General features: G+C 54.6%; 1 protein-coding gene across 2 annotated transcripts; it reads left to right on the top strand.

The window, feature by feature from the left end:
* The first annotated feature begins 320 nt into the window (after positions 1-320).
* Positions 321-22163, top strand: ADCY6 (adenylate cyclase 6). Of its 2 annotated transcripts, XM_064284307.1 has the most exons (22): positions 321-397; positions 5506-6364; positions 9957-10106; positions 10454-10575; positions 10669-10780; positions 10913-11040; positions 11605-11763; positions 11842-11983; positions 12102-12230; positions 12500-12525; positions 12750-12897; positions 13158-13255; positions 13429-13516; positions 13689-13805; positions 14084-14242; positions 14537-14715; positions 15620-15655; positions 15737-15866; positions 16155-16418; positions 17774-17978; positions 19209-19333; positions 19560-22163. In XM_064284307.1, the coding sequence occupies exons 2-22, from the start codon at positions 5507-5509 to the stop codon at positions 19683-19685; spliced, it is 3501 nt and encodes a 1166-aa protein (XP_064140377.1). In that variant the 5' UTR covers positions 321-397; position 5506; the 3' UTR covers positions 19686-22163. The 2 variants fall into 2 exon arrangements, with proteins under 2 accessions (XP_064140377.1, XP_023411593.1); XM_023555825.2 differs by lacking the exon at positions 321-397 and having other exon boundaries at positions 3464-6364.
* Positions 22164-22640: the final 477 nt, after the last annotated feature.

The following is a 22640-nucleotide window of genomic DNA, read 5'->3' on the forward strand; positions in this document are numbered from 1 at the left end:
CCCGGGTAGGGAGCGGCGGGAGAAGAGGAGGGGGCGCGCGGAGGGAGGGGTGCCATTCTTTCGTCTCCTCCACCCCTACTCTGTTCCTCGGAAGGAGAGTGGGCCACTGGGCCCCCGCTGCAGCGGAGGGGGAGGGGGTGCCCAGACAAAAGGAGCTTGTGCCTTTAAGGCGGGGAGTCCGGGAGCAGGCGGGGAGGGGACTTCTGGATCCGGGGTAGAGGGCGGCTGCGCTGGACAACAAGGGAGGGGGCGAGCGCCGGACGGACGGCCGGACGGCGGGAGGGACAGCCGGGACGCGCGGGCAAGGAGAAGGACCGCGGGACTGCCGGCCGGCGGGCCGGAGCCCGCGGGGGCGGCGGGGCGGAGGCCCGGGGGAGGCGCGGACCCCGGCAGGCAGGTGAGACCACGGGACAACTGCTGGGGGAAGTGGCTGCGCCGGGCACTCGGGTCTCTGTGGGGCTCGAAGACACCCGGGCTGCACCCGCGAGTTTTTGTTTTTTTTTTTGAGGGGACGGGGGGCGCCGAGGCCTGGGATAGGTAGTCTCTGGAGTGTTTGGGGTAGCCTGAGGCAATTGGGGTTGGCAGAGGGAAGTCACAGAGGAGGTAGGGGAGATCCAGGACTCCTAGGTCCTGGGCTCAAGGCTCTCCACCCTCATTCTCTGCCACTCGCTTCCCTTCCTCCACCCGCCCCGAGTTCCCTGGCTTGCCCAGGGGAGGGGGAAAGGCATGTGCTGGGGGAAGGGCTGTCCTGAGGTTTATGCCGCCGGGCTGGGGGGTGAGCCTTCAAGTTTGGGGTAAAGTGTGATTGTGCTTAGCGGAGGGACAGGCAGCCTGGGCAGAGAGAGGGATGCCCTCTGCCTGCAGGAACCCCCCTCCCACCCCTTTACCCCAAAGCCTCGGAATGAAAGGGGTGGTGTCAGCTTTTCCCCTCCCCCCTCTGGGCCTGACTGAAAAGCTAGAGGTGAAATCAGGCAGTGGAGGACCCTTTCCCCTGTCCTTCACTTACCAGAGTACCCTGTGAGTTGGAGGAACCTGGTGCAGGGCTTTGTGCTTGGGGGTTTTGGTGGGAGCCCTCTGCAGTCTTTAGGGAGACCAAGGGCTGAGAAGAGAGGAAAAGGGAGCACTAGACCTACAGATACACTGGGGAGGCTCCTCTACATCTGGAAAGGCAAGGAATTGAGGCCCACATCCCAGCATGGTGGGCGGTGCTGGCACTGAAGGACCCTGCCTGGGCAGTGCCTTCTGCCATGAACTTTCTGAAGTCACTTTAAATCCCCTGGGGCCTCCTTTTGCCCAGGAGGGCAGGGGCAGATGAGCCCTGGAGATGGGACAACGAGAGGTGGTCAGGAAGAGGGTTTGGTTTGGGCTAAAGGCACTTGGTAGAGCCATCCTTGGGGCTGGGCCTTGGCCTGCTCCAAACTCTGGGTCTCCCGCTGAAGGAGCAGGGTTTGGAAGGAACTCGAGGTGGCACTGGACCTGGGACTGCCAGGCTGGATGGGACATTGCCCCAACTGTGGGAAACGCTGTGGGAGACCGGCCTGGAGCAGCAGATCTGTGAGAGACAGCAAAGAGACCAGGGCTCAGGGGAGGAGGAGGTCAAAAGCAGAAGTTCAGGAGCATTATCTCTGGGGAAGAGGAAGGTGTGCTGGGGTCCTGGGGTTCATAATGATGGGTTCCTGGGTAATGGGGTTTCGGGGAGGCTTTGTGGTTTTGAACTGTGCCCTCCCCTCTTCCCTGTTGTTCCAGCCTGGCATGGGGTGCCAGGAGTGCTTGGAGCCCAGCAGGTCGCCCAGGATGGGCAGTGCCTGGGGAGGAGCCCAGAGTGGGGTGGTTGCAGTTAGTCCGGCAGTTCCAGAGCCTTGAAGCTATCTATCCCTTTAGGGGTCAGAGTGTTCTTAGAAGGGTCATGCATTTCCCTGGACAGTGTCTGCCCCTTCCTCTGTGAGTATGAGCCAGATGCTAGGATGTGCTTCCAGGGGCTGGGAATATGGCCAGAAACAGGTCCTTTGAGAACAGAGGTCTGAGCCAGTGCGTGGATTGGGGAGGGTGTTGTCGGAACAGGGCAGGGGGCTGGCGAATGGGAGGATGCTGAAGCAGAATGTCATGGGAGGGTGGGGGTGGGAAACTTGCTTGCTCTGGGCTCTGTCCCCAGCAGCTCTGGGGACTGACAACGAGGACGAGGACACGGACACAGGGACTGATAGAACCAGGCGTCTGACTGGCTGGGGAAACACGTGTTCTTGCTCATGACTTTGCCGTCTTTCCATCTCTTGGAAGCTGGCAGAGGTTTGGTTGGAAGTGATGTAAGGTGGGGAGAAGAACTGATATTTATCGAGTGTGTACTATGTGACAGGCACTGTTAGATTCTTTCCAACTCATAGCAACCCTATAGGACAGAGTAGAACTGCCCCACATGGTTTCCAGGGAGTGGCTGGTGAATTTGAACTATTGACCTTTTGGTTAGCAGCCATAGCTCTTAACACACTGCATCACCAGGACTGCTCACAACCATTATTATCCCCATTTTACAGATGAAGAAGCTGACTCAGGCAGGTTAAGTGACTTGTCCAAGGTCATGCAGCTAGCAAATAATCATGCTAAGGGTTGAAACCTGGTCTCCTGAAGCTCATACTTCTATTTTGAAGAGCCAGGCCTTTTTTGGTGACCTTTTCCAAACGCCAGCCCGACCAAAAGTTTTGGATTCCTGATCTGTTCCTCCATGTATCTGAGAAGGATAGGGCCTGATAAAGATGTTCAGCGGTTGAAGGGCATGCTATATTATGGGGTATAGAAGAAGAGAACTTGCGGTGTAGCTGAGAGAACTTGGCTAAGGGTCACCCAAGGATGAGGGTTTCAGGGTGTGCAGAAAGGTCCCAGCCTGGCTTCTGCTTTGTGGGCCATTAGGTGTCTGCCCTGAGTGCTGCTCAAGAGCAGCCTGGTCCTGTGACCACTTGGGGTAAGCACTAGGTACTTTCCCTCCTCATCCCCTAGTGAGTACAAATGTCATTGCTGCTAGCTCAGCAGGTTTAGGGATGAGGGGCCCCTCAGGGTGCCCTGTGAGCCTGGGGGAGCTCAGCCCTGGGGGTGACGCATCACAATGGTCTTATCCCTACCTTCTCCTGACCTGGCCTCAGCAGGGAGACTCATTGAAGGGATTGTCATGAGCCCTCCCACCCCACTTAGAGATACTATCCACTAGGGAACCTGAGGTCCGGGGCTAGTTTGGATACCCATGATTTCTGTAACTTGGGTCAGCCATAAAAAGCTGCCATGGACCTCAGTTTTGTTTTCTGTCAGATTTATCCTATAGTAGCTTCACAGGGTTTTGGCAAGGATCAGATGGAATTAGGCATGTCAAAGAGCCTTGAAAAGTTCAAAGCACAGAGAAAGTGCATGGGAGTATTATCCATCCATCCATTCATCTACTCAATGAACATTTATTTAGATCTTACTATAGGGTCGCTGTGAGTCAGAATTGACTCAACGGCAACAGGTTTTTTCATTTAGGGAGCCCTGGCAGCTGCTAACCAAAAGATGGGCAGTTCAAATCCACCAGCTGCTCCTTAGAAACCCTGTGGGGCGGTTATAGGCTTGCTATGTGTCGGAATCAACTCGATGGCAACTGGTTTGGTCTTGGTTTAAGTGTTGTAGATACAGCAAGACTTAATACGGTTTGGTTTTTTAGTTTTACTGAACCAGGCACAGTAGTTGGTGCAGTGAGCAAAACTTCTTGCCCTTTTTGACGTTCCAGTAAGGAGAGACAGACAATGAACAAATAAGTAAAATATATAGAATGACAGTTGCTGATAAGAGCTATGGGGAAAAATAGAGCACAAAGCTGGGGAAAGAGATAGGGAGCTGCAGGAAAGGGGTTGCTATTTTAACAGGAGCAGTAAGGGAAAACCTCACTGAAGAAAGGGCATTTGAGCTGTGACCTGGGGGAGGTAAGGGAGCAGGCCCTGCAGCTCTTGTTCCAGGCAGAGGGAGTGGCTGACGCATGCGTTGTGTGCTGAGGAACAACAGCAAAGAGGCTAATATGACGGAGTGGAGTGAGAAAGACGAAGAGTCATAGGATTAGTATTATTTCACATTAGCTGCTCTGTATCAACACCCTTGAGCTTTCTTTTCCCTTAACATGTATTTATTGAGTGCCTACTATGAGCCAGAGGTCCCTGGTGGCATAAACTGTTTACACTTGACTATTAACCTAAAGGTTCAAACCCACCCAGCAACACTGTGGAAGAAAGGCCTGGCGATCTGCTTCTGTGAAGATTCCAAACAAACAAAAAAAACAAACAAGCCCATTACCATCGAGTCGATTCTGACTCATAGCAACCCTATAGGACACAGTAGAACTGCCCCATAGGGTTTCCAAGGAGCGCCTGGTAGAATTGAACTGACGACCTTTTGGTTAGCAGCCGTAGCTCTTAACCACTATGCCACCAGGGTTACCTCTATAAAGATTACAACCAAGAAAATCCTGTGGAGCCGTTCTCTGTCATGAGTTGGAATTGACTCAGTGGCAATGGGTTTGGTTTTTTGGTTTTGCTGAGCCAGGCGCAGTAGTTGGTGCTAGGAATTCAAGAGCTCGACAAAACAGATATTACCCTACCGTCATAAAGCTCATAGTCATGGGGCAGAGACATTAAGCAAGGAATTACTTAATTATAATTGTGAGAAGTACTGTGGAAGAAATATACAGAGGGTAAAACAGGGGACCAAAGTTATTCTGGGTGGGGGAGCAGGGAAATTTTCCTTGAGGAAGTGACATTTAAGCTGTGACCTGAGGGAGAAGTTGACTTTAGCTTGGTGAAGTTTGCGTAGTGTGTGTGTGTGATTGGTAAGGATGTGGAAAGAGATTCCCTTTTGTACAGAGGTCTCTGACTGGAAGCTCACAGGCTGAATTCATTCTGCAGACCGGACTTATTGGGCCCAAAGTGCTGAAGAAAAATGTGTTAGTTACCAACACTTACAAATCAGGAAATGTCGTGTTAAAATCTAGAATTTTTTTCAGCTATTGAAAAATGAGAAGACCAGACCCGCATGGGATGCCAGTGTCAACAACCTGCTGGTGCTGGGTGGTGTTTGCCCTACTGCTCAGATGCGAACTCTCTGGTTCTTCCCAGTTCTCCTGAACCTTACATGGGCTGCTTCACTCACTGACATAGGCACTTGAGTTTGTGATCCCCCAGAAATCAGTGGTTTATAGGGAAACAGTGAATTTCTAAGTGGCTTTGGAGTCACACAGATCTGGGTGGGAACCTTGGTCCTCCCACTTTTGTGGCTGCTTGATCTTGGGCAAGTTATTTTACCTCCCTATGTCTCAGGTTCCTCTCCCATTGACTGGAGACACCATCGTCTATCTCAGAGTAGTTTTATGAGGATGGTGTATATGAAGCACTTAGCTTGGCAGTAGGAAGTGCTCAGTTAATGATAGCTGCTGCTGGTGGCGGCAGTTGCCGCGATGGTGGTATTAATACCATCTCCTTCCTTTCCTCCCAGCAGCATGTCGTGGTTTAGTGGCCTCCTGGTTCCCAAAGTGGATGAACGGAAAACAGCCTGGGGTGAACGCAATGGGCAAAAGCGTCCGCGCCGCGGGACACGGACCAGTGGCCTCTGCACGCCCCACTATATGAGCTGCCTCCAGGATGCAGAGCCTCCCAGCCCTACTCCTGCAGCTCCCCCTCGGTGCCCCTGGCAGGAAGAAGGCTTCATCCGCAGGGGTGGCCCAGGCAAGGGCACAGAGCTGGGGCTGCGGGCGGTGGCCCTGGGCTTTGAGGACACAGAGGCAACAGTGGCGGTAGGGGTGGCCGAGCTGGCGCCCAACATGGTGCCGAGGAGCAAGGGATCCTGCTGGCACCGTCTGGTGCAGGTATTCCAGTCAAAGCAGTTCCGCTCTGCCAAACTGGAGCGCCTGTACCAGCGGTACTTCTTCCAGATGAACCAGAGCAGCCTGACGCTGCTGATGGCGGTGCTGGTACTGCTCACGGCTGTGCTGCTGGCCTTCCACGCCGTGCCTGCCCGCCCTCAGCCTGCCTACGTGGCCCTGCTGGCCTGTGCTGCCACCCTCTTCGTGGCTCTCATGGTGGTGTGTAACCGACATAGCTTTCGCCAGGACTCCATGTGGGTGGTGAGCTACGTGGTGCTAGGCATCCTGGCAGCTGTGCAGGTTGGGGGGGCCCTGGCAGCCACCCCTCACAGCCCCTCTGTAGGCCTCTGGTGCCCTGTGTTCTTTGTCTACATCACCTACACGCTCCTACCCATCCGCATGAGGGCGGCCGTCTTCAGTGGCCTGGGTCTCTCCACCCTGCATTTGATCTTGGCCTGGCAACTCAACCGTGGAGATGCCTTCCTCTGGAAGCAGGTAGGTGGTAAGGGAGGTAGGCATGGGGAGCAGCAGACTGGGAATGAGGAGGGGTCTCGTAATGGAGGGGTGTGCGAGTCATGGGGATACAGGTCTTGGGTGGAGTCTGGGTTTAGGATGTCTAACAATACCTGGAAGGAGGGTCAAGAGCTGGAGGCCCAGTGTTAGGAGATGGCCTCCATTAGGGGTCTGGGGCAGAGTGTACTGCCGAGGGGTGGGAGGGCCCCAGGAATTTGGCTACCAGGACCCAAGCCTGTACTCTGTCACCATGGTAATAGTCTTTGGCTTGAGGCCCCGAACTAGTGCAGCCTATAGAAATATAAGGCTGGAGGTGGGGTGCAGTGCCCCTGGTGCTTAGCCCCAGGGCCAGAGACGCCTGAGAGAGTAGTGCAGGCTGTGTCTAGACCTTGGCATCTCTGGCCCTGTGTTGACACCTGAGACTGAGGCCCTGGTGCCATCCCTGAAAAGCAGCTCGAGGTGGTGATCGAGAGGGATGAGCAGGCTTGGATGGAGTTGACAAGGGAGGAGATGTCTCTCCCCTGGACCGAGGCCATCTCTGAGAGGACAGGGAAGGAAGAGCTGGGGTCAGTTCTCCCTGGGGGCTGGGCGTGGTTTGAGTGGGGTCAGACTGTAGAAGAGACGGGCATTAAGGGTCTAATCTTATCTTGCTGTTCCCATCCTGGGTGCCAGGGGCCTTACAGCCCTGCCTTGATGTTCTCTGCCCGAGTTGGCTACTGCCTTGGGGTTCTCTGTGGTGTGTGAGGTAGGGCTCACGTGGAGGGAGAAATAAGGGCTTGGTGCAGGCCGACCTGGTTGTCAAATGGGCTGCATCCTCCCCTGTGGGATCTTAGACAACTAGCCTCGCCTCTTGGAGCTGTAGTGTCTGTAATCTGTAAAACTGGGATAAAAATCATTTTTACCTCAAGATGTTGCTGTTAGGGCCCCACCCTTTCCCAGAGTGGCATAGAGGCCCACAGACCAGTGTTCTTGTCTGGGGCCAGGGAGTGCTGTAGGGTTTGGTGCCCAGTGAGGGGACTTCTGAGAAGTGGAGCCCGCCATCTCTTTAGGGGCCATGGAGCATGGGTTGAGATGCCATTGGTCTGCACAGGGAGCAGAAATTGGGGTGTCTCCCCCAGCTGGTCCTTCTGAGGCTGCTTTAGGCACAGTCCCCTAACCAGCATACCTCACGGCCCTCCATAGGCACCCTGAGGTAGAGGAGGCTGGCCTGTGCTTTGCTTAAGGTTCGAGGGAACCTTGCCCAGGGCTTGTGGCCTGTAGCCCACTCTAGCCTCAACCACAAAGAGGAAGTTCCTGGGGCTCCCAGGGTGAGAAGCTGGGTGCCTTGGCATCATGCCCTCCTCTGCCCTGCCTGTGCTCAGGAACAGACCATACCTTTTTAAAAGTAACTTTATAGCCCATTTGTTTGTGGAGCTTGTGCCCCCAGGGCACTGTCAGACCTCTTAAAGGGCCAGACTTCCTTGGCTCTTGCTAGCCCCTCAGCTCCTTTTCCAGATTAGCTATCCAGCTGGGCTTTGGGGCGGGCTGCCTCCCTGGGGTGCCTCCCCTCCGCCTTCCTCTATGGCTGGCCAGGGGGTGGGTGGGTGTCTCTTCCCTGCTTTCAGCTGGCATTGTGCCCAGAGCCGGGCCAGTGCCTGACTGGGGAGGTGCAGCCCCATAGAGGCAGGACTGTGCCAGCTGCCCACCTCCCTAGGGGCGCCCGTCTGTAGCCTCACCCAGTGGGTCTCGGCAGGCACATTCTTGGGATGGGTAGGTAACCCCTGGACCAGGGCTGCCCATACCCTTCCCCTGAGATGAAAACGATTCCCTATACCCAGGTGGGCATGTGGGTTTCTGGATGGAGGGGGAGCTTGGGCAAGCCCCTCCCAGATCCAGCCCCGCTCTGGGAAGGAGCCTTCTTCCCCTTCTGACCTGCTCATTCAGACACAGAGCAGTTTCACCCAGTGACCCAGGCCCAGCCTGGAGTCTCCTCCAATCCCCTGGCATCCATTTTTTCTCACACTCAGATAGGGGTGTGTGTGTGTACAGAGTTATTTCAGTCTCTCGTCCCCCTTCCCCTTCCCTCTACTGTGACTCACATTTTCCTCTTGGGCTCCTGGGGCCAGGAAGGGAAGTTGCCTGGTTTGCCCCCCCTTTCCTTCTCCCCCACTGGGGGCTATTCTTAGAAACCCCCAAGGGAGATAGTGTATCCCCCTCCTCACCCCTGCTACTGCGGGGGTGTGGGGGAGGGGCAGAGAGCTCGACCCAGTCGGTCCTGGGCTTGGGAGCTGAACTGGCAAGGGAAGCTGGGAGCCAATCCTAGAATTCAGAGCTCGATGAGGCTAGGGGCTTAGCTGGACCCACCCCTCCAGTTCACCCAAGCAGAAACTGAGGTCCCAGGGATTAAGTGACCTGCCCAAGTTTGCAGGACGAGTTCTGGTTCCGGGCAGAGCCCGGAACTCCTGGCTTCCAGTTGGTGCTCCTTCCCTCCCTTCTCAAACTAGAGCCTTGCCCCAGCCAACTCTGGGGTGGAGTCCGGAGTGCCAGGTTAACCCCTAAGTTTCCACAAACACTGAGGCCAACTTCTAGACTTGCTCTTCAACCAACACTACTGCTGATGATTGGGGCTGTGTAGCCCTAGAATGAGGGCCCTGGGGGATGGGGCCTGGAGGGACGAAGCATGGGGGAGTTCTGTCTCAGGGGTGGCCTGGCATGGTGGCAATCCATTCCCAGTTAGACAGGGTTCTTTGTGTCAGTAGAATTGATGACTCCCAAGCCTGGGTCCTGGGGCTGAGCCTCAAGAGCTTGGGGTGAATAGAATAAGTAGGAATCTTGGAAACTTGGAATGTACTAGACAGTAGGGTTAGGACACAGGCTTTGGGGTCTGGCTGTCCAGGACTCAAATCCCATGCCAGGTAATTGGAGCTGTATAATCACGGGCAAGTTACTTAGCTTCTCTCTGCCTGGTCCCTTACCTTTAAAATGGAGTATTATTACCTATCTCATAGAATTCTAAAAAGTACATTAGTTAATGTATAGAAGACCCCCATAGAATCCTGAAACATTGTAGGCAGTCAACAAACTAGCCACAGTGATAGTAATGATAATGGTATTATTATTGTCAGTTATGTCAGGGCGGGGAAGGACCTTAGAGATTTTATCCCCCCTCTTCAGGTTATAGACAAACAAACGGAGGCCCAGAGAGATGAGGTCACTTGTCTGGGTCACTCACAGGAGGATTAGAGGTCAGATCTCCTGGGAATTATCCTGTAAGGAGAACCACCTGCAGAAGGAACAGCATTTTTCTTTTATTTAGGGTGTTTGTGGGGTTGGGCCCTTTGACCTACCTGGCCCTAGTTGGTGCTTCTCCCAGGAGCTTTGAAAAGATCTCATTTCTAGCCATGGAGTGAGCCAAGCAGGGGCTGGGGACTGGAGGCCTTTGAGGGGTGGGGGACATGTCCTGCACGGGTGGGGAGCAGCTCAGGGACAGAAAGGGCGCAGGATTCTGGTTCCTCCCCAAAGGAGCTTCCACAGGGAGCCTGGCAAGTGGTTTTGAGGGGATGGTCACTTGCCTGCCTCTGTCACCCTCTCGCAGCTCGGTGCCAACGTACTGCTTTTCCTCTGCACCAATGTCATTGGCATCTGCACACACTACCCGGCTGAGGTGTCTCAGCGCCAGGCCTTTCAGGAGACCCGTGGCTACATCCAGGCCCGGCTGCACCTGCAGCATGAGAATCGGCAGCAGGTGGGGCTGCTCTCCCAACCCCAGCCTGAGAGAGCCTTAGGAGCAGACTCACTGCCTTGTATAATCTTTGTATACTGTGGTGTAGATGTTCCCCTGGGTTATGCATCACAGAGGCCCGTGCAATGGGGACTCCTACCTGAGGGTGGAGGGAGGTGGGTGGAAGATGGTTAGGGAGCTGGGTTGTGTATCTGCTGAGGGCTTTCATTGGGCAGGGGCAGGCCACAGTTCAGAAGGGATGCTCAGGCCTCCAGACAGGTCCAGGAGAGCCTTGAGGATGTGGAGGGACCAGAGGGGTTGGGATGTGAGGCAAAGCGGAAAGTGGTGCCCTGATGGAGTCACCGGTCTAGGAGCGGCTGCTGCTGTCAGTGTTGCCCCAGCATGTTGCCATGGAGATGAAAGAAGACATCAACACTAAAAAAGAAGACATGATGTTCCACAAGATCTACATCCAGAAGCATGACAACGTCAGGTAGGGTGGAGGTGGGAGGATGCCAGGAGGGGTGTGGGGTCTGGGAGCCTTTGAGGGATACATGGCTCCTCCATCCTCTGCCGTCATCCCCAGCATACTGTTTGCTGACATCGAAGGCTTCACCGGCTTGGCCTCCCAGTGCACCGCACAAGAGCTGGTCATGACCCTGAATGAGCTCTTCGCCCGCTTTGACAAGCTGGCCGCGGTGAGGGTGCTGGGACTGGGGTGGAGCAGGCTGTGGTGCGGGGGCAGACAGAGTCTGCAGTGAAGGTGGTGGGCTAGGCAGGCTGCGGGGGCAAGAATAAAGGTGACCCCCCCCAACTCTTGTCCCCTTCAGGAAAATCATTGCCTGAGGATCAAGATTTTAGGGGATTGCTACTACTGTGTGTCAGGGCTGCCGGAGGCCCGGGCAGACCATGCCCACTGCTGTGTGGAGATGGGAATGGACATGATCGAGGCCATCTCGTAAGCAGGGCCCACTCCCAGGCTTCCTGGAACTGTGGGTGCCCCAGACCCCTCCTCCCCTCTGATGTGTCCTCAGGATTTCCCCTCAGTCGTGGCTCCTCCTCTGTCTTTGAAATCCATCACCGAGGAGCGGAATGGCCCTTTCCCCTCTCACCATCCACATACAGTCAGCCTTTTCCCTGGGGACATTCACGGGCCACTTCTCTCCAGCCCGTGCAGAGACTCACCTGTACCCTGAGACTCCAGCCAGCTTGGGTGTGGGGGGTCGGAAAGGATCCGGGCTGGAGAGAATGCCAGCTGGGCAGGGCTGAAGTGAGAACAGTGACGTCTCTCCAGCTTAGTTCCACAAGAGGCTGCTGGGCCCCTGCTAGCAAACACAGTTCTCAAACATTTGTCCTTGAGCCGCATGCAGCCTTCTGCACGTGTCTAGTCAAGGCTGAGCTCCTGCCCTCTGTACCGGCGTCTATCCTTGCTGGCTTGGCTCTGAGGGGAGTGAGGGCTGGGCTCTCGGGTGGGAGTGGGACAGGCTATACTAGGAGCTGAGCCAGAGCTATGTCGTTCTAGGCTGGTGCGCGAAGTGACAGGTGTGAATGTGAATATGCGCGTGGGCATCCACAGTGGGCGTGTGCACTGCGGTGTCCTCGGCCTTCGGAAATGGCAGTTTGATGTGTGGTCCAATGATGTGACCCTGGCCAACCACATGGAGGCCGGGGGCCGGGCCGGGTGAGTGGAGGGGTCCTGGCAGTCGGGGATGGGAGCTAGGTGGGAGAACCAAGGTCTCACCCTCCTGACCCCACACAGCCGCATCCACATCACTCGGGCCACGCTGGAGTACCTGAATGGGGACTACGAGGTGGAGTTGGGCCGAGGTGGGGAGCGCAACGCATACCTCAAGGAGCAGCACATTGAGACCTTCCTCATCCTGGGCGCCAGCCAGAAGCGGGTCAGGGCCAGGGTGGGGCTGGGGGGGGCAGTAGGGAGAAGGAGAAATGGTGGGGAGGAACAGGCATAGGCCTTGTCTGGACCCCTCTTCTGAGTCTGTACCTGTGTTGCCTGCATAGAAAGAGGAGAAGGCCATGCTGGCCAAGTTGCAACGGACACGGGCCAACTCCATGGAGGGGCTGATGCCACGCTGGGTGCCCGACCGTGCCTTTTCCCGTACCAAGGACTCCAAAGCTTTCCGCCAGATGGTGAGGGCCCATGGCACCAGGACCTAGAGCTTCACTTCCTTGTCTCCCTTAACACTGTATGCCTCCTCCTCTCTTCCGCCTTCCTTGTTGAGGCTGCCATCTTCATGGATGGTGATTTCTAGTGTTGGGGACAGGAGAGATGTTTTCATCCTAGGGGTCCTAAGCCCCCCAGAGTATATGGTGGGGAAACCCTCAGCACAGTGGGCAGCAGGGTTGTAGAAGGTGGTGGTCTACCCCCTAACTCACTCACACACTTTGTCTTTCTCCAGGGCATTGATGATTCCAGCAAAGACAAGTAAGTCTGGGTTCCGAGGAGGGGAAAAGGAAGGGGGGAAGGCACTTGTGCCCTGGGATAGGGCTGTGGGGAGTGTAGACCCCCTTTCCCTGGCTCTGGACGTGTTGCCTGGGAGCAGGTGTCGCATGCCTGGCTCACACTCCCTTCCCTGGGTGCTGCCCACGCCCTTCCCCCTCACACGGGACATGCTCTTACACCTGGTGGAGCCATTTCCCTGACCTCAGCCGGGGTGCCCAAGACGCCCTGAACCCCGAGGATGAGGTAGACGAGTTCCTGGGCCGTGCCATTGATGCACGTAGCATTGACCAGCTCCGCAAGGACCACGTGCGCCGGTTCCTGCTCACCTTCCAGAGAGAAGACCTTGAGAAGAAGGTTTGGGGGATATAAGGGCAGAAGGACAAGGGATGGGAAGGCAGGTCCTGGCAGGGAAGTTTGAGCCCAGGTGATGGAGCAGGAGAGGGTTTTGGGGGATGGCAAGGAGATTATAGGGCAGAGTGGGGGTCCATGTTAGTTGGGCCAACTGCTTTTCCTCCCCCTTGAGGTCCCTGGTAGTACGCTGCCTCTTGCCACCCCGCCCGCCCCCCGCCCCCCCAGGGGTGACCCAGCCCCCAGATCAGCCTGCTCTCCTTCAGTACTCGCGGAAGGTGGATCCCCGCTTCGGAGCCTACGTTGCCTGTGCCTTGTTGGTCTTCTGCTTTATCTGCTTCATCCAGCTCCTCGTCTTCCCACAGTGAGAGCCCTATTCCTCCTCTGCTTCCCTGCCCCTCCATTACTTCCCAGAACTTTCCCACATACCCACACAAGCCCACCGTCCCTGGGTCTGCACCCCTGCCTGTCCTGGGGGTGAGACAGGGATGCCCAGTCTTCCAGAGTAACGTTTTCCCCGCCCCTGTTCTGTCCCAGCTCAACCCTGATGCTTGGGATCTATGCCAGTACCTTCCTGCTGTTGCTGATCACTGTGCTGACCTGTGCTGTGTACTCTTGTGGTTCAGTATGTAGGAGGCTTCAGGGGCTGCTGGGGTGGGCAGGCTGGGCGAGGGGCAGAGAGGGGTCACATGGGTAGAGGGAGGAGAAGGCCACGCCTCTCCAGTTGGGCCCTATCCCTGTTGTCCTTCCCCATCTGCTGGCACTCCACCAACTCTCAGTCTCTTGCCTGCCCCCAGCTGTTCCCTAAGGCCCTGCAACATCTGTCCCGCAATATCGTCCGCTCTCGGGCACACAGCACTGCGGTTGGCATCTTTTCAGTTCTGCTTGTCTTCACCTCTGCCACTGCCAACATGGTAAAGGTCCAGTGGGAATTCTCTCACCTCTGTTCTGTGCCGAGCATTGCTCTCGGAACTGGGGGGTACAGAATAAGACACATTTCCTGCCCTCAGGGAGCCCACTATCTCACAGGAGGGGGGTGGGATTAATTTTCCAATTGTCCCTCTTCCTTGCTCTCCCTGTCTCTTTTGATACTTGAGTGAAAACTTTGGCCCCTGGGGGATAAAGCACCTGGGCATGGCCCTTGTGACCCTTCTCCTTGGAAACCCTGATAATGCCTCCCCAACTTTTGCAGTTCACCTGTAACCACACCCCCATCCGGACCTGTGCAGCCCGGATGCTGAATTTAACACCTGCCGACATCACCGCCTGCCACCTGCAGCAGCTCAATTACTCTCTGGGCCTGGATGCTCCCCTGTGTGAGGGCACCGCACCTACCTGCAACTTCCCCGAGGTGTCCGAGCAGTGCTCAGGAAGGGGGGAGGCCCTGACCAGTATGAGTTATTGATCCCTCTCTGCCAGGCCTGATGATGGGCACTGGGGACACAGGAACTCACTAGAGTCCCCAACTCCAGGAGTGGCCAGGGAGTCTGGGTAGTGTAGGGACTGGGTATGGAGGGCAAAGGATGTTCGGGCTTGAGGGTTGTGGAGGTGAGGTTGTGGCAGGCAGGGGAGTGCAGGGCTACCCCTCCATGGGGCACCATGGCCTTGGCCGTCACCCAACGCTGCTTCTGCCATTGCCCCCCAGTACTTCGTTGGAAACATGCTACTGAGTCTCTTGGCCAGCTCTGTCTTCCTACATATCAGCAGCATCGGGAAGTTGGCCATGATCCTTGTCCTGGGGCTCATCTATTTGGTGCTGCTTCTGCTGGGTCCCCCGGCCACCATCTTTGACAACTATGACCTACTGCTTGGTGTCCATGGCTTGTGAGTCTGTTCTCAGCCCCTTTAATCCCCCAGGGCCTCCTTGACCCTGCTGGGTCACTGTGAGCCTTTCTTGTGCCCAGGCCCCTGTGCCCTTGGCATGCTACCACTCACTCTTACCCTGAGGGAGATGGAGGAGCTCCCAGCACATGACCCCAAACAGTCTCCCCAAGGAAACACCAGTTCTGGGAAATTCCTGTATCTTTAGACTAGAACTGGAAAAAAAAAAAATCCCTCCCACATTTGCATGGTACTTTCATATCTACTGTCCTAACCACCTGTAGGTCACACAGCTGCTTGATGGCAGAACTCTGGGTAGGAACCAGAACTTGTGACTCCTGCTTCAGATCTTTGTCTGGGACAGCACATGGGCTTTTTCTCCAAAACCCCACCACTTTGATGTCTGCTTGTTACGGTAGAAAAAACCTTTGGAGTCTGCTACGTTTGAATTCCTATTCGGCCTCTCATTAGCTGTGTGACCTTGGACAGCTGAGGTAACCTGAGTCGCAATTTCCTTATCTGTAAAATGGCGATACCATCTCTTTCACAGGGTAGTTGTAAAGACTATAGTAACTAATATTTATCGAAGGCACTTCAGTAGCCATGTGCCGGGCACTGTGTTAAGCTGTTTACACACATAATTTAGATCTGATTCCTGTTTTACTGATGAGGAAACTGAGACTCAGGAGAGTTAAGCAACTTGGCCCAGGTCACATAGCTTGTAAGTAGAGGACCCAAGAGTGAAACCTTCTCTTAATCTCTGTTCTTAATGAGTTAATGTAAGTCCTGGCTCAGTGCCTCCCTTATGGCATGTGCTCAGTAAATACAGTGTCTGTCTCTCCCCCCTCCCCCCAACCCAGTGACCCAGGAAACACTGATGACTTTGTCTCTTGTGTCTTCCTGCCAGAGCTTCTTCCAACGAGACCTTCGATGGGCTAGACTGGTAAGTGAGGCTCTGGGGCAGCAAGGATAGGGCTTCCACATGTCTCCTTCAAACACTGAGTGTGTCTCTGCTTACCCTCAGCCCAGCTCCCGGGAGGGTGGCACTCAAGTATATGACCCCTGTGATTCTGCTGGTGTTTGCCCTGGCGCTCTATCTGCATGCCCAGCAGGTGGAGTCAACTGCCCGCTTGGACTTCCTCTGGAAACTGCAGGTGATTGGGTGGGGTCTTAGGGGATTGAGGAAGGTCCTGGGGGTGGAGCCTGGGCCATGCCCCAAGCCCACCCTTGCTCCATGCCTATCTCTTCCCTGTGCCTATCCCAGATCCCCTGCCCTGTCTTGTACCAGCCTGTGTCACCCCTCTGCCTGTCCTTTAGGCCTCATCTGTGTCTGTGCCTTCCTTCCTCCACATGATTCCCTCTGATGCCCATCTCTAGGCCTTGGCTGTTACACCTACTCCTCATGAGTATTGGGCAGTAGGTGATGGGGGTGGTGTCCACAGGCAACAGGGGAGAAGGAGGAGATGGAAGAGCTCCAGGCCTACAACCGGCGACTGCTGCACAACATCCTGCCCAAGGATGTGGCCGCCCACTTTCTGGCCCGCGAGCGCCGGAATGATGAGCTTTACTATCAGTCCTGTGAGTGTGTGGCTGTCATGTTTGCTTCCATCGCCAACTTCTCTGAGTTTTATGTGGAGCTGGAGGCAAACAACGAGGGCGTAGAGTGCCTACGGCTGCTCAACGAGATCATCGCGGACTTTGATGAGGTACTCGTCCAGTCGCCTGGACAAGTGGGAGTGGGGGGACTTAGGGGCTGGAGGAGTGGGGAAAACTTTGGATAGAAGGCCAGGATTGGAGGGGGTGGGTGGCACTGGAAGAAGGAAGGGAGATTGGATGAGACCCAGGATGTCAGTGCGCAGAAGAAAGGGTAGGTACAGTAGAGGCAGGGACAGGGAAGTCCCTGCCTCCATTTTACAGAGGCAGGAAGGGGGTCATCCCTGTTGGGGCAGGGTCACCACTGTAGGGGAGGGAAAGAGGACATTAGGGTCTATGGATAGGGCAGCATAGGTGCCAGGTGGGTGTCAGTAGAGAAGGCATAGTCTGTGGACAGAGCCCATGAGGCCAAACAAGCAAGATGGCCCTGAATAGAGAAAATGGAAGCAAACAGGGGGACGAATCTTAGACATCCAGGTCAGGAATGGGCCATTTGCTGTTCTGGAGGGAAGTCACTTCCTTACTCTGGACTCAGTTTCCCAAAAAGTGAGGGTTAGAGTAATAGATGCCTAATATCCCTCCTGGATGGTGCAAACGATTTGTGCTTTTGATTACTAACTTAAAGGTTGATGGTTTGAACCCACCCAGTGGTGCTGTGAAAGAAAGGCCTGGATCTGCTCCCGTAAAGATTGTTGTTTTTAAGTCGATTCTGACTCATGGTGACCCCACCTATGCAGAGTAGAACAGCTCCAGAGGGTTTTCAAGGCTGTGACCTTCGGAAACAGATCACCATGCCTGTCTGCAGCGGTGCCACTGAGTGGGTTTAAACTTCCAACCTCTTGGCTAGCAGTTGAGCACTTAGGCATTTGCAGCACCCAGATCTTAAAAAAAAAAAAAAAACCCATTGCCGTCGAGTCGATTCCAACTCATAGCGACCCTATAGGACAGAGTAGAACTGCCCTATACCGTTTCCAAGGAGCGCCTGGTGGATTCGAACTGCTGACCTTTTGGTTAGCAGCTGTAGCTCTTAACCACTGTGATACCAGCGTTTCCCCAGATACTCCAGTCTGTAGAAACTGCAGCCAAGAAAACCCTATGGAGCAGTTTTACTCTGTAACATATGGGGTTGCCATGAATTGGGATTGTCTGGATGGCGACGGGTAACAATATCCTGAGATTCTGGGTTCTATGAGGGTGCTATGAAGTTGATCTACTAAAGCTCTGTGCCCAAGTCCTGACCTGGGTTTCCAATGGCTGCCTGGTGAAGGAGACCTAGTCACTAAAAGGAGGGGCATTTTTTGAGGTGGGGGAGGGGAAGGAGCCAAGGCATGAGAAGGAGTGAGCATTGGGGCAGGGCTGGGTTTGGCCTCTGGGCCTTGACAGCCAGACTCTACCCTGTGTTGTCCAGATCATCAGTGAGGAGCGGTTCCGGCAGCTGGAGAAAATCAAGACAATTGGCAGCACCTACATGGCTGCCTCGGGGCTGAACGCCAGCACCTACGATCAGGTGGGCCGCTCCCACATCACTGCCCTTGCCGACTATGCCATGCGGCTCATGGAGCAGATGAAGCACATCAATGAGCACTCCTTCAACAATTTCCAGATGAAGATTGGTGAGAGGGCCTGGCTGCCTGCCAGGCTTTCCCAGGACCGTTTCTGGGTGGAGCTGAGGGAGCAGGCTGGGAGTGGGACTCTCCATTGGTGCTTGTGGGGTTTCCTCCCTCCCACCTCCTGTATTAAGCCAAGTCTGATATTAAGAACAGAGAGCATTTATTGAGGTCTTACTGTGTGCTAGGCACTGTCCTAGATACCTTTGAGCACATTTGAATCCTCACATTATTAATATTATCCCTTTTTACAAATTAAAAAAGGAACCCTGGTGGTGTGATGGTTAAGTGCCTGACTGTAACCAAAAGTTTGGCAGTTTGAATCCACCAGCGGTGGTGCTGCGGGAGAAAAGACCGGGTGATCTGTTCCTGTATAGATTACAGCCTAAGAATCCCTATAGGGGCAATTCTACTCTGTCCTGTAGGGTCACTATGAGTTGGAATCAACTCAATGGCACACAACAACCACAGATAAAGAGACTGACTATCAGGGAAAGTCAAGTAACTCACCCAAAGTCAACTAGTCAATGTCTGAGCTGAAACTGGAAACCAAGTTTATCTAAACTCTATGACCTGTGCCCTTATCTATGGCCAGTTTGATAAGAAGTACTTCCTTTCCGATAAACCAGCAGATAGTAAATAACAATATTAATAATAATAACTACTGAGTAGTTAATAATAGCATGGGGTCTGGAGTCAGACAGTCTGGGTTTGAATTTTGGCCACTCTGTTTACTGGCTAATTTATCAAGTCACATAACTTCTCTAAGCTTCAGTTACGTTATATCCAGCTATTCGTCCCTAAGTCCCTTGGTGGCACAAACAGTTAAGCACTTGATTACTAGCTGAACGGTTGGCCAGAGATTCCAGAGGTGCCTCAGGAGACAGGCCTGGCGATCTGCTTCTGATCACAGCCTCGAATACCCTATGGAGCATGGGGTCACCATGACTCGATGGCAGCTAACAACAACAGTATCCATCTGTAAAGTGGGAATAATAACACCTCCCTTTTAGGCCTGTTGTGAGGATGAAATAACGTGGCTGGCGCAGGGTCTTGACTCAAGGAGCTCCTCAGCTGACATGCAGATCTTCCATTTTTTACAGCTAGGAGACTTAGCTCTTTTCTGCTTTCTCCTCTGGGTCCTTCTCAAAGTGTCAGGAGGTGAGATCAGTCACTCCCTGGGCTGATCCTGAAGCATTCACTAATCTCACCTTCTTGTTACTCTTCCCATCTTAGGACTGAACATGGGCCCAGTCGTAGCAGGTGTCATTGGGGCTCGGAAGCCGCAGTATGACATCTGGGGGAACACAGTGAATGTCTCTAGCCGTATGGACAGCACAGGGGTTCCTGACCGAATCCAGGTGAGGGGATTATGAGCAAGGCCCAGAGGGTGTCCACAGGGCTTTCTCTGCAGTTAGCTAGGGCAGGCGGGCGCAGGCAGGCACAGGCAGGGCAGGGTGGCATTGTTGTGTGGCTGGAGATGTAGGGTTTGGGGGAGGGGAGTTCGCATGACTAGAGAAGCCCTGGGCCCCTGCAGACACAGCAGGAAGGAATCCAGGCTAAGCAGGCTTCCTTCCCACCCCCCAGGTGACCACGGACCTGTACCAGGTTTTAGCCTCCAAGGGCTACCAGCTGGAGTGTCGAGGGGTGGTCAAGGTGAAGGGCAAGGGGGAGATGACCACCTACTTCCTCAATGGGGGCCCCAGCAGTTAGCAGGGCCCTGCTGCAAATTCAGCGGAAGGGACCAAGGTGGGCATTGAGCAGGCTCTGTGCTTGCTGGTGCAGCCATGGCAGGGGCCCTGGACCTTCTGACTCTGCCAACCACAGAAGGGAAAACCACAGCCAGCTGTGCTCGGACCACGTTCATCTGCCCTCAGCCTGGTGAGCGAGGGGATACCAAGAGGATTATGCAAGTGACTTTCTTTTTTAACTGGGGCAGGGCTGTCCCTTCTCCTTTCTTCCAGTTTTTGGGGGCAGGAGCAGGTGGAAGTAGAGGCAGAGGGAGCCCTCCTCTCTGAGAGATTGATTAAAATGGCAGCTTGCCATGCCTGCCCCTCCCCTGTCTGGGCAACAGGCTCAGGGCTGGGCCCTTCCTTTCCCTCTTTTTTCTGGGAATATTTTGTACAAAGTCTAGGGCAGGCATGAGGAGTGCCTATTCCATGCTTGCCTTTGCTATGCCTGCGACCCCCGCACCTGTCCTGGGCACCCCCACCCCAGCCAGGTCTCCTCCCTAGCTGCTATGCATAGGCAGAGAAGGGAGAGGCTCTGGGGACCCAGCTCTGCCCATATTTCAGAGGAATGTTTCTATTTGCCAAATCCTAGTCCCATGATCTATCCCCAAAGGGGAACAAAGGGACCTTGGACAGCTCTGATTTAGCCCCAGTTCCCGCATGGCTCCAGGGAAAGGGGCGTCTGGCCTCATTGGTACTGTGAAAATGCCTGGCCAGAGAGCCAGGGCATGTGTAGGGATGTCAGAAGATCAGGAGCTGGAAGTTTGCCTGCAGGTGCCAAAGAGAGCAGGCTAGCTGGGGAGCAGGGTGGTGCCAGCTCTGATGGGCCTGGCACAGTCAGGATCAGGGCACTCTGCCCCAGCTACTTGCTGTCTGCTGGCACGGGGGCACAGAGCATCTCTACCCCTTCCATTGCCAAACAGAAAAGGGTCAGGGCATGGAGGAAGATGACCCTGTTCCCAAACCTGTCCTCCCCAGTCTGGCTCTGGGAAAGGCCTGTGTGTTTGTGTATCTGTGCGTGCATGTTGGTCTTTGTGTGTGTATCTGTTTTCCAGGTCTGTGTGTGTCCTTGTGCTCCTGCTCCTCAGCCATCCACCCGGTTGCCTCTCTCCTGTGGGCCTCTGTCTTCTGGGAATAAAGCAGGGATCCCTTTTTCGAGGGATAGAGGGAGATGCCCAGGTTGCACAGGAGTGGGATGGGGTGTGGTAGCAAAAGGAGGGTGGCCCTGGGGAGAGGAGTCCTTTTTGTGCCAAATCCCTAAGTGCCGTTTGGGGGCCACATGTGCAGCATGACTGTCTCCCTGTCTGGGGCAGGAACCCAAGCGCCTGCTTCAGCCCCAGAGTTCCATGCACTTGAACTGCCTGGGGTTTGGTGAGCAGAGGCTCAGGAACTTCCTGGGTTCCCCAGCTTGTGTCTGGGGATGTGGCATGCTTTGGGACTGAGGTAGCATGGGATCCCTCTGTGGACCCAGATATTGGTACTAGGGGATAGGCAGAGAAAGCTTGAACTTTGCCTTCCCCAGCCTTCAGCCTGAGTCTAGCATTTCCCCAGCGCCCCAGTTGAAGCCTGGAAAGGCTAGGAGGTTGGATTCTAGAGTTCCTTCCTATCCTTGCCTCCCGTTTACTACTTTCCCTGAAACCTCCTTGACTCTGGCCTGAATTAAGTTGGTGCCTTGGTTTCTCTGTCTGTATCTATTTAAGCCAGAGGCATTAGCCTAGTTTTTGCCTGGAGATCGCTTTGTCTTGGAGGTGACTAGAGAGGCAGAGGAGAGGGTCCCCAGAGTTGCAGGGTTTGGGGAATGGAAAGGTATGGTGGCTCTCCTGCCCTTCCTCATGCCCCTTCTGACTCTAGCTCCCTGCAGAGGCCTGGTTTCTGGCTGTGTAATGCCTGCCTTGGGGGGTCTTTGTGCATCAATTGATGGGGCATTAGGCACTTCATTGGTCAAGGCAGAAGGAGGGGAAAAAACTAGTTGGTCCAGAGAGAAAATCAGCTCTCCTTCCCCCAGCCATATCCCTGGATAGGAAGGGACTGCTTGGTGCCGTGAGGGGAGTAAGTAGACTATAGTGGGAAGACCTCAGCCTTGGGTGACTTGTCTTTGCTTCTTGCCAGGTGGGAGGGGCCTGTCCACACCCTGGCTCCCCATACCACAGTGCCAGCCATGCCCTTCTCCTGGGCTACCACTGCCCTCTCCCTCACCAGTAGGTGGGAGTCAGGGGAGGGGAGGCCCATGGGCTTTGGTTTTATAATGTAACCACTGTGGGAGGGGGGAGGGTGGTGTACTATGTATTTCAGTGAAATATTTAATATATTTAAATATTAATAAAATCAAACTCTTTGTAAAATTCCCTGTTCTCTGCAGCTGTTCTGGGCCCCAGGTTGGGTCAGAAGTGGTAGAGCCTAGAGCAAAAGGTAGCCTCTAGCCCCAGGGCTCTGTGGGTGTTTCTTGTCTGTTGTCAGAGGTCTCCCTCTGGCTCTCTGCCAAGGTGAAGCTGCAGTGTCTTTAGGGAGCATGGCTACTCTAGGCCCTTCAGTCTTGTGAGCACCCCCTGTCACGCATGAGGTCAAGATGCCCCTAGGGTGGTCCTTCCACGTGCCTGGGCTCCTCCCCAACCTCTCACACCAAGGCCTGGCTCCTATAGAAGTCTCTTACACACCTGCTCTCACCCTACACACACGTTCCAGTACACACAAGTGACTTCTAGTCTAATCTGTTTATTATGCTTTCTGGACCCCCTCCTCTCTTTAGTTAGCCGTTTGGACCAGGGTACCCTCTCCCTCTTTTCCCTCTTTATACTCCCTCCACAGTCCATCTTGTCCTTCTGCACACATATCCTGCTTAATACAGACTGAACATTCTGTCATTGATAATAGAATGATCCATAAACCTGGAATGGAGAGAGAAGGTGTCAGATTCAGCCAGGCCAGGCTGGAGTGGGGG

This window comes from Loxodonta africana, chromosome 4 (assembly GCF_030014295.1).
Source record: "Loxodonta africana isolate mLoxAfr1 chromosome 4, mLoxAfr1.hap2, whole genome shotgun sequence".
In the NCBI taxonomy this organism is placed as follows: Eukaryota; Metazoa; Chordata; class Mammalia; order Proboscidea; family Elephantidae; genus Loxodonta; species Loxodonta africana.

Excerpts from the sequence above, each read along its gene's own strand:
- ADCY6 (XM_023555825.2), top strand. The coding sequence starts at position 5,465 with ATGGTGGTATTAATACCATCTCCTTCCTTTCCTCCCAGCAGCATGTCG. Across the intron at positions 10,576-10,668 it reads CAGAAGCATGACAACGTCAG|CATACTGTTTGCTGACATCG; the intron begins GTAGGGTGGAGG and ends CGTCATCCCCAG. Across the intron at positions 12,526-12,749 it reads GATGATTCCAGCAAAGACAA|CCGGGGTGCCCAAGACGCCC; the intron begins GTAAGTCTGGGT and ends CCCTGACCTCAG.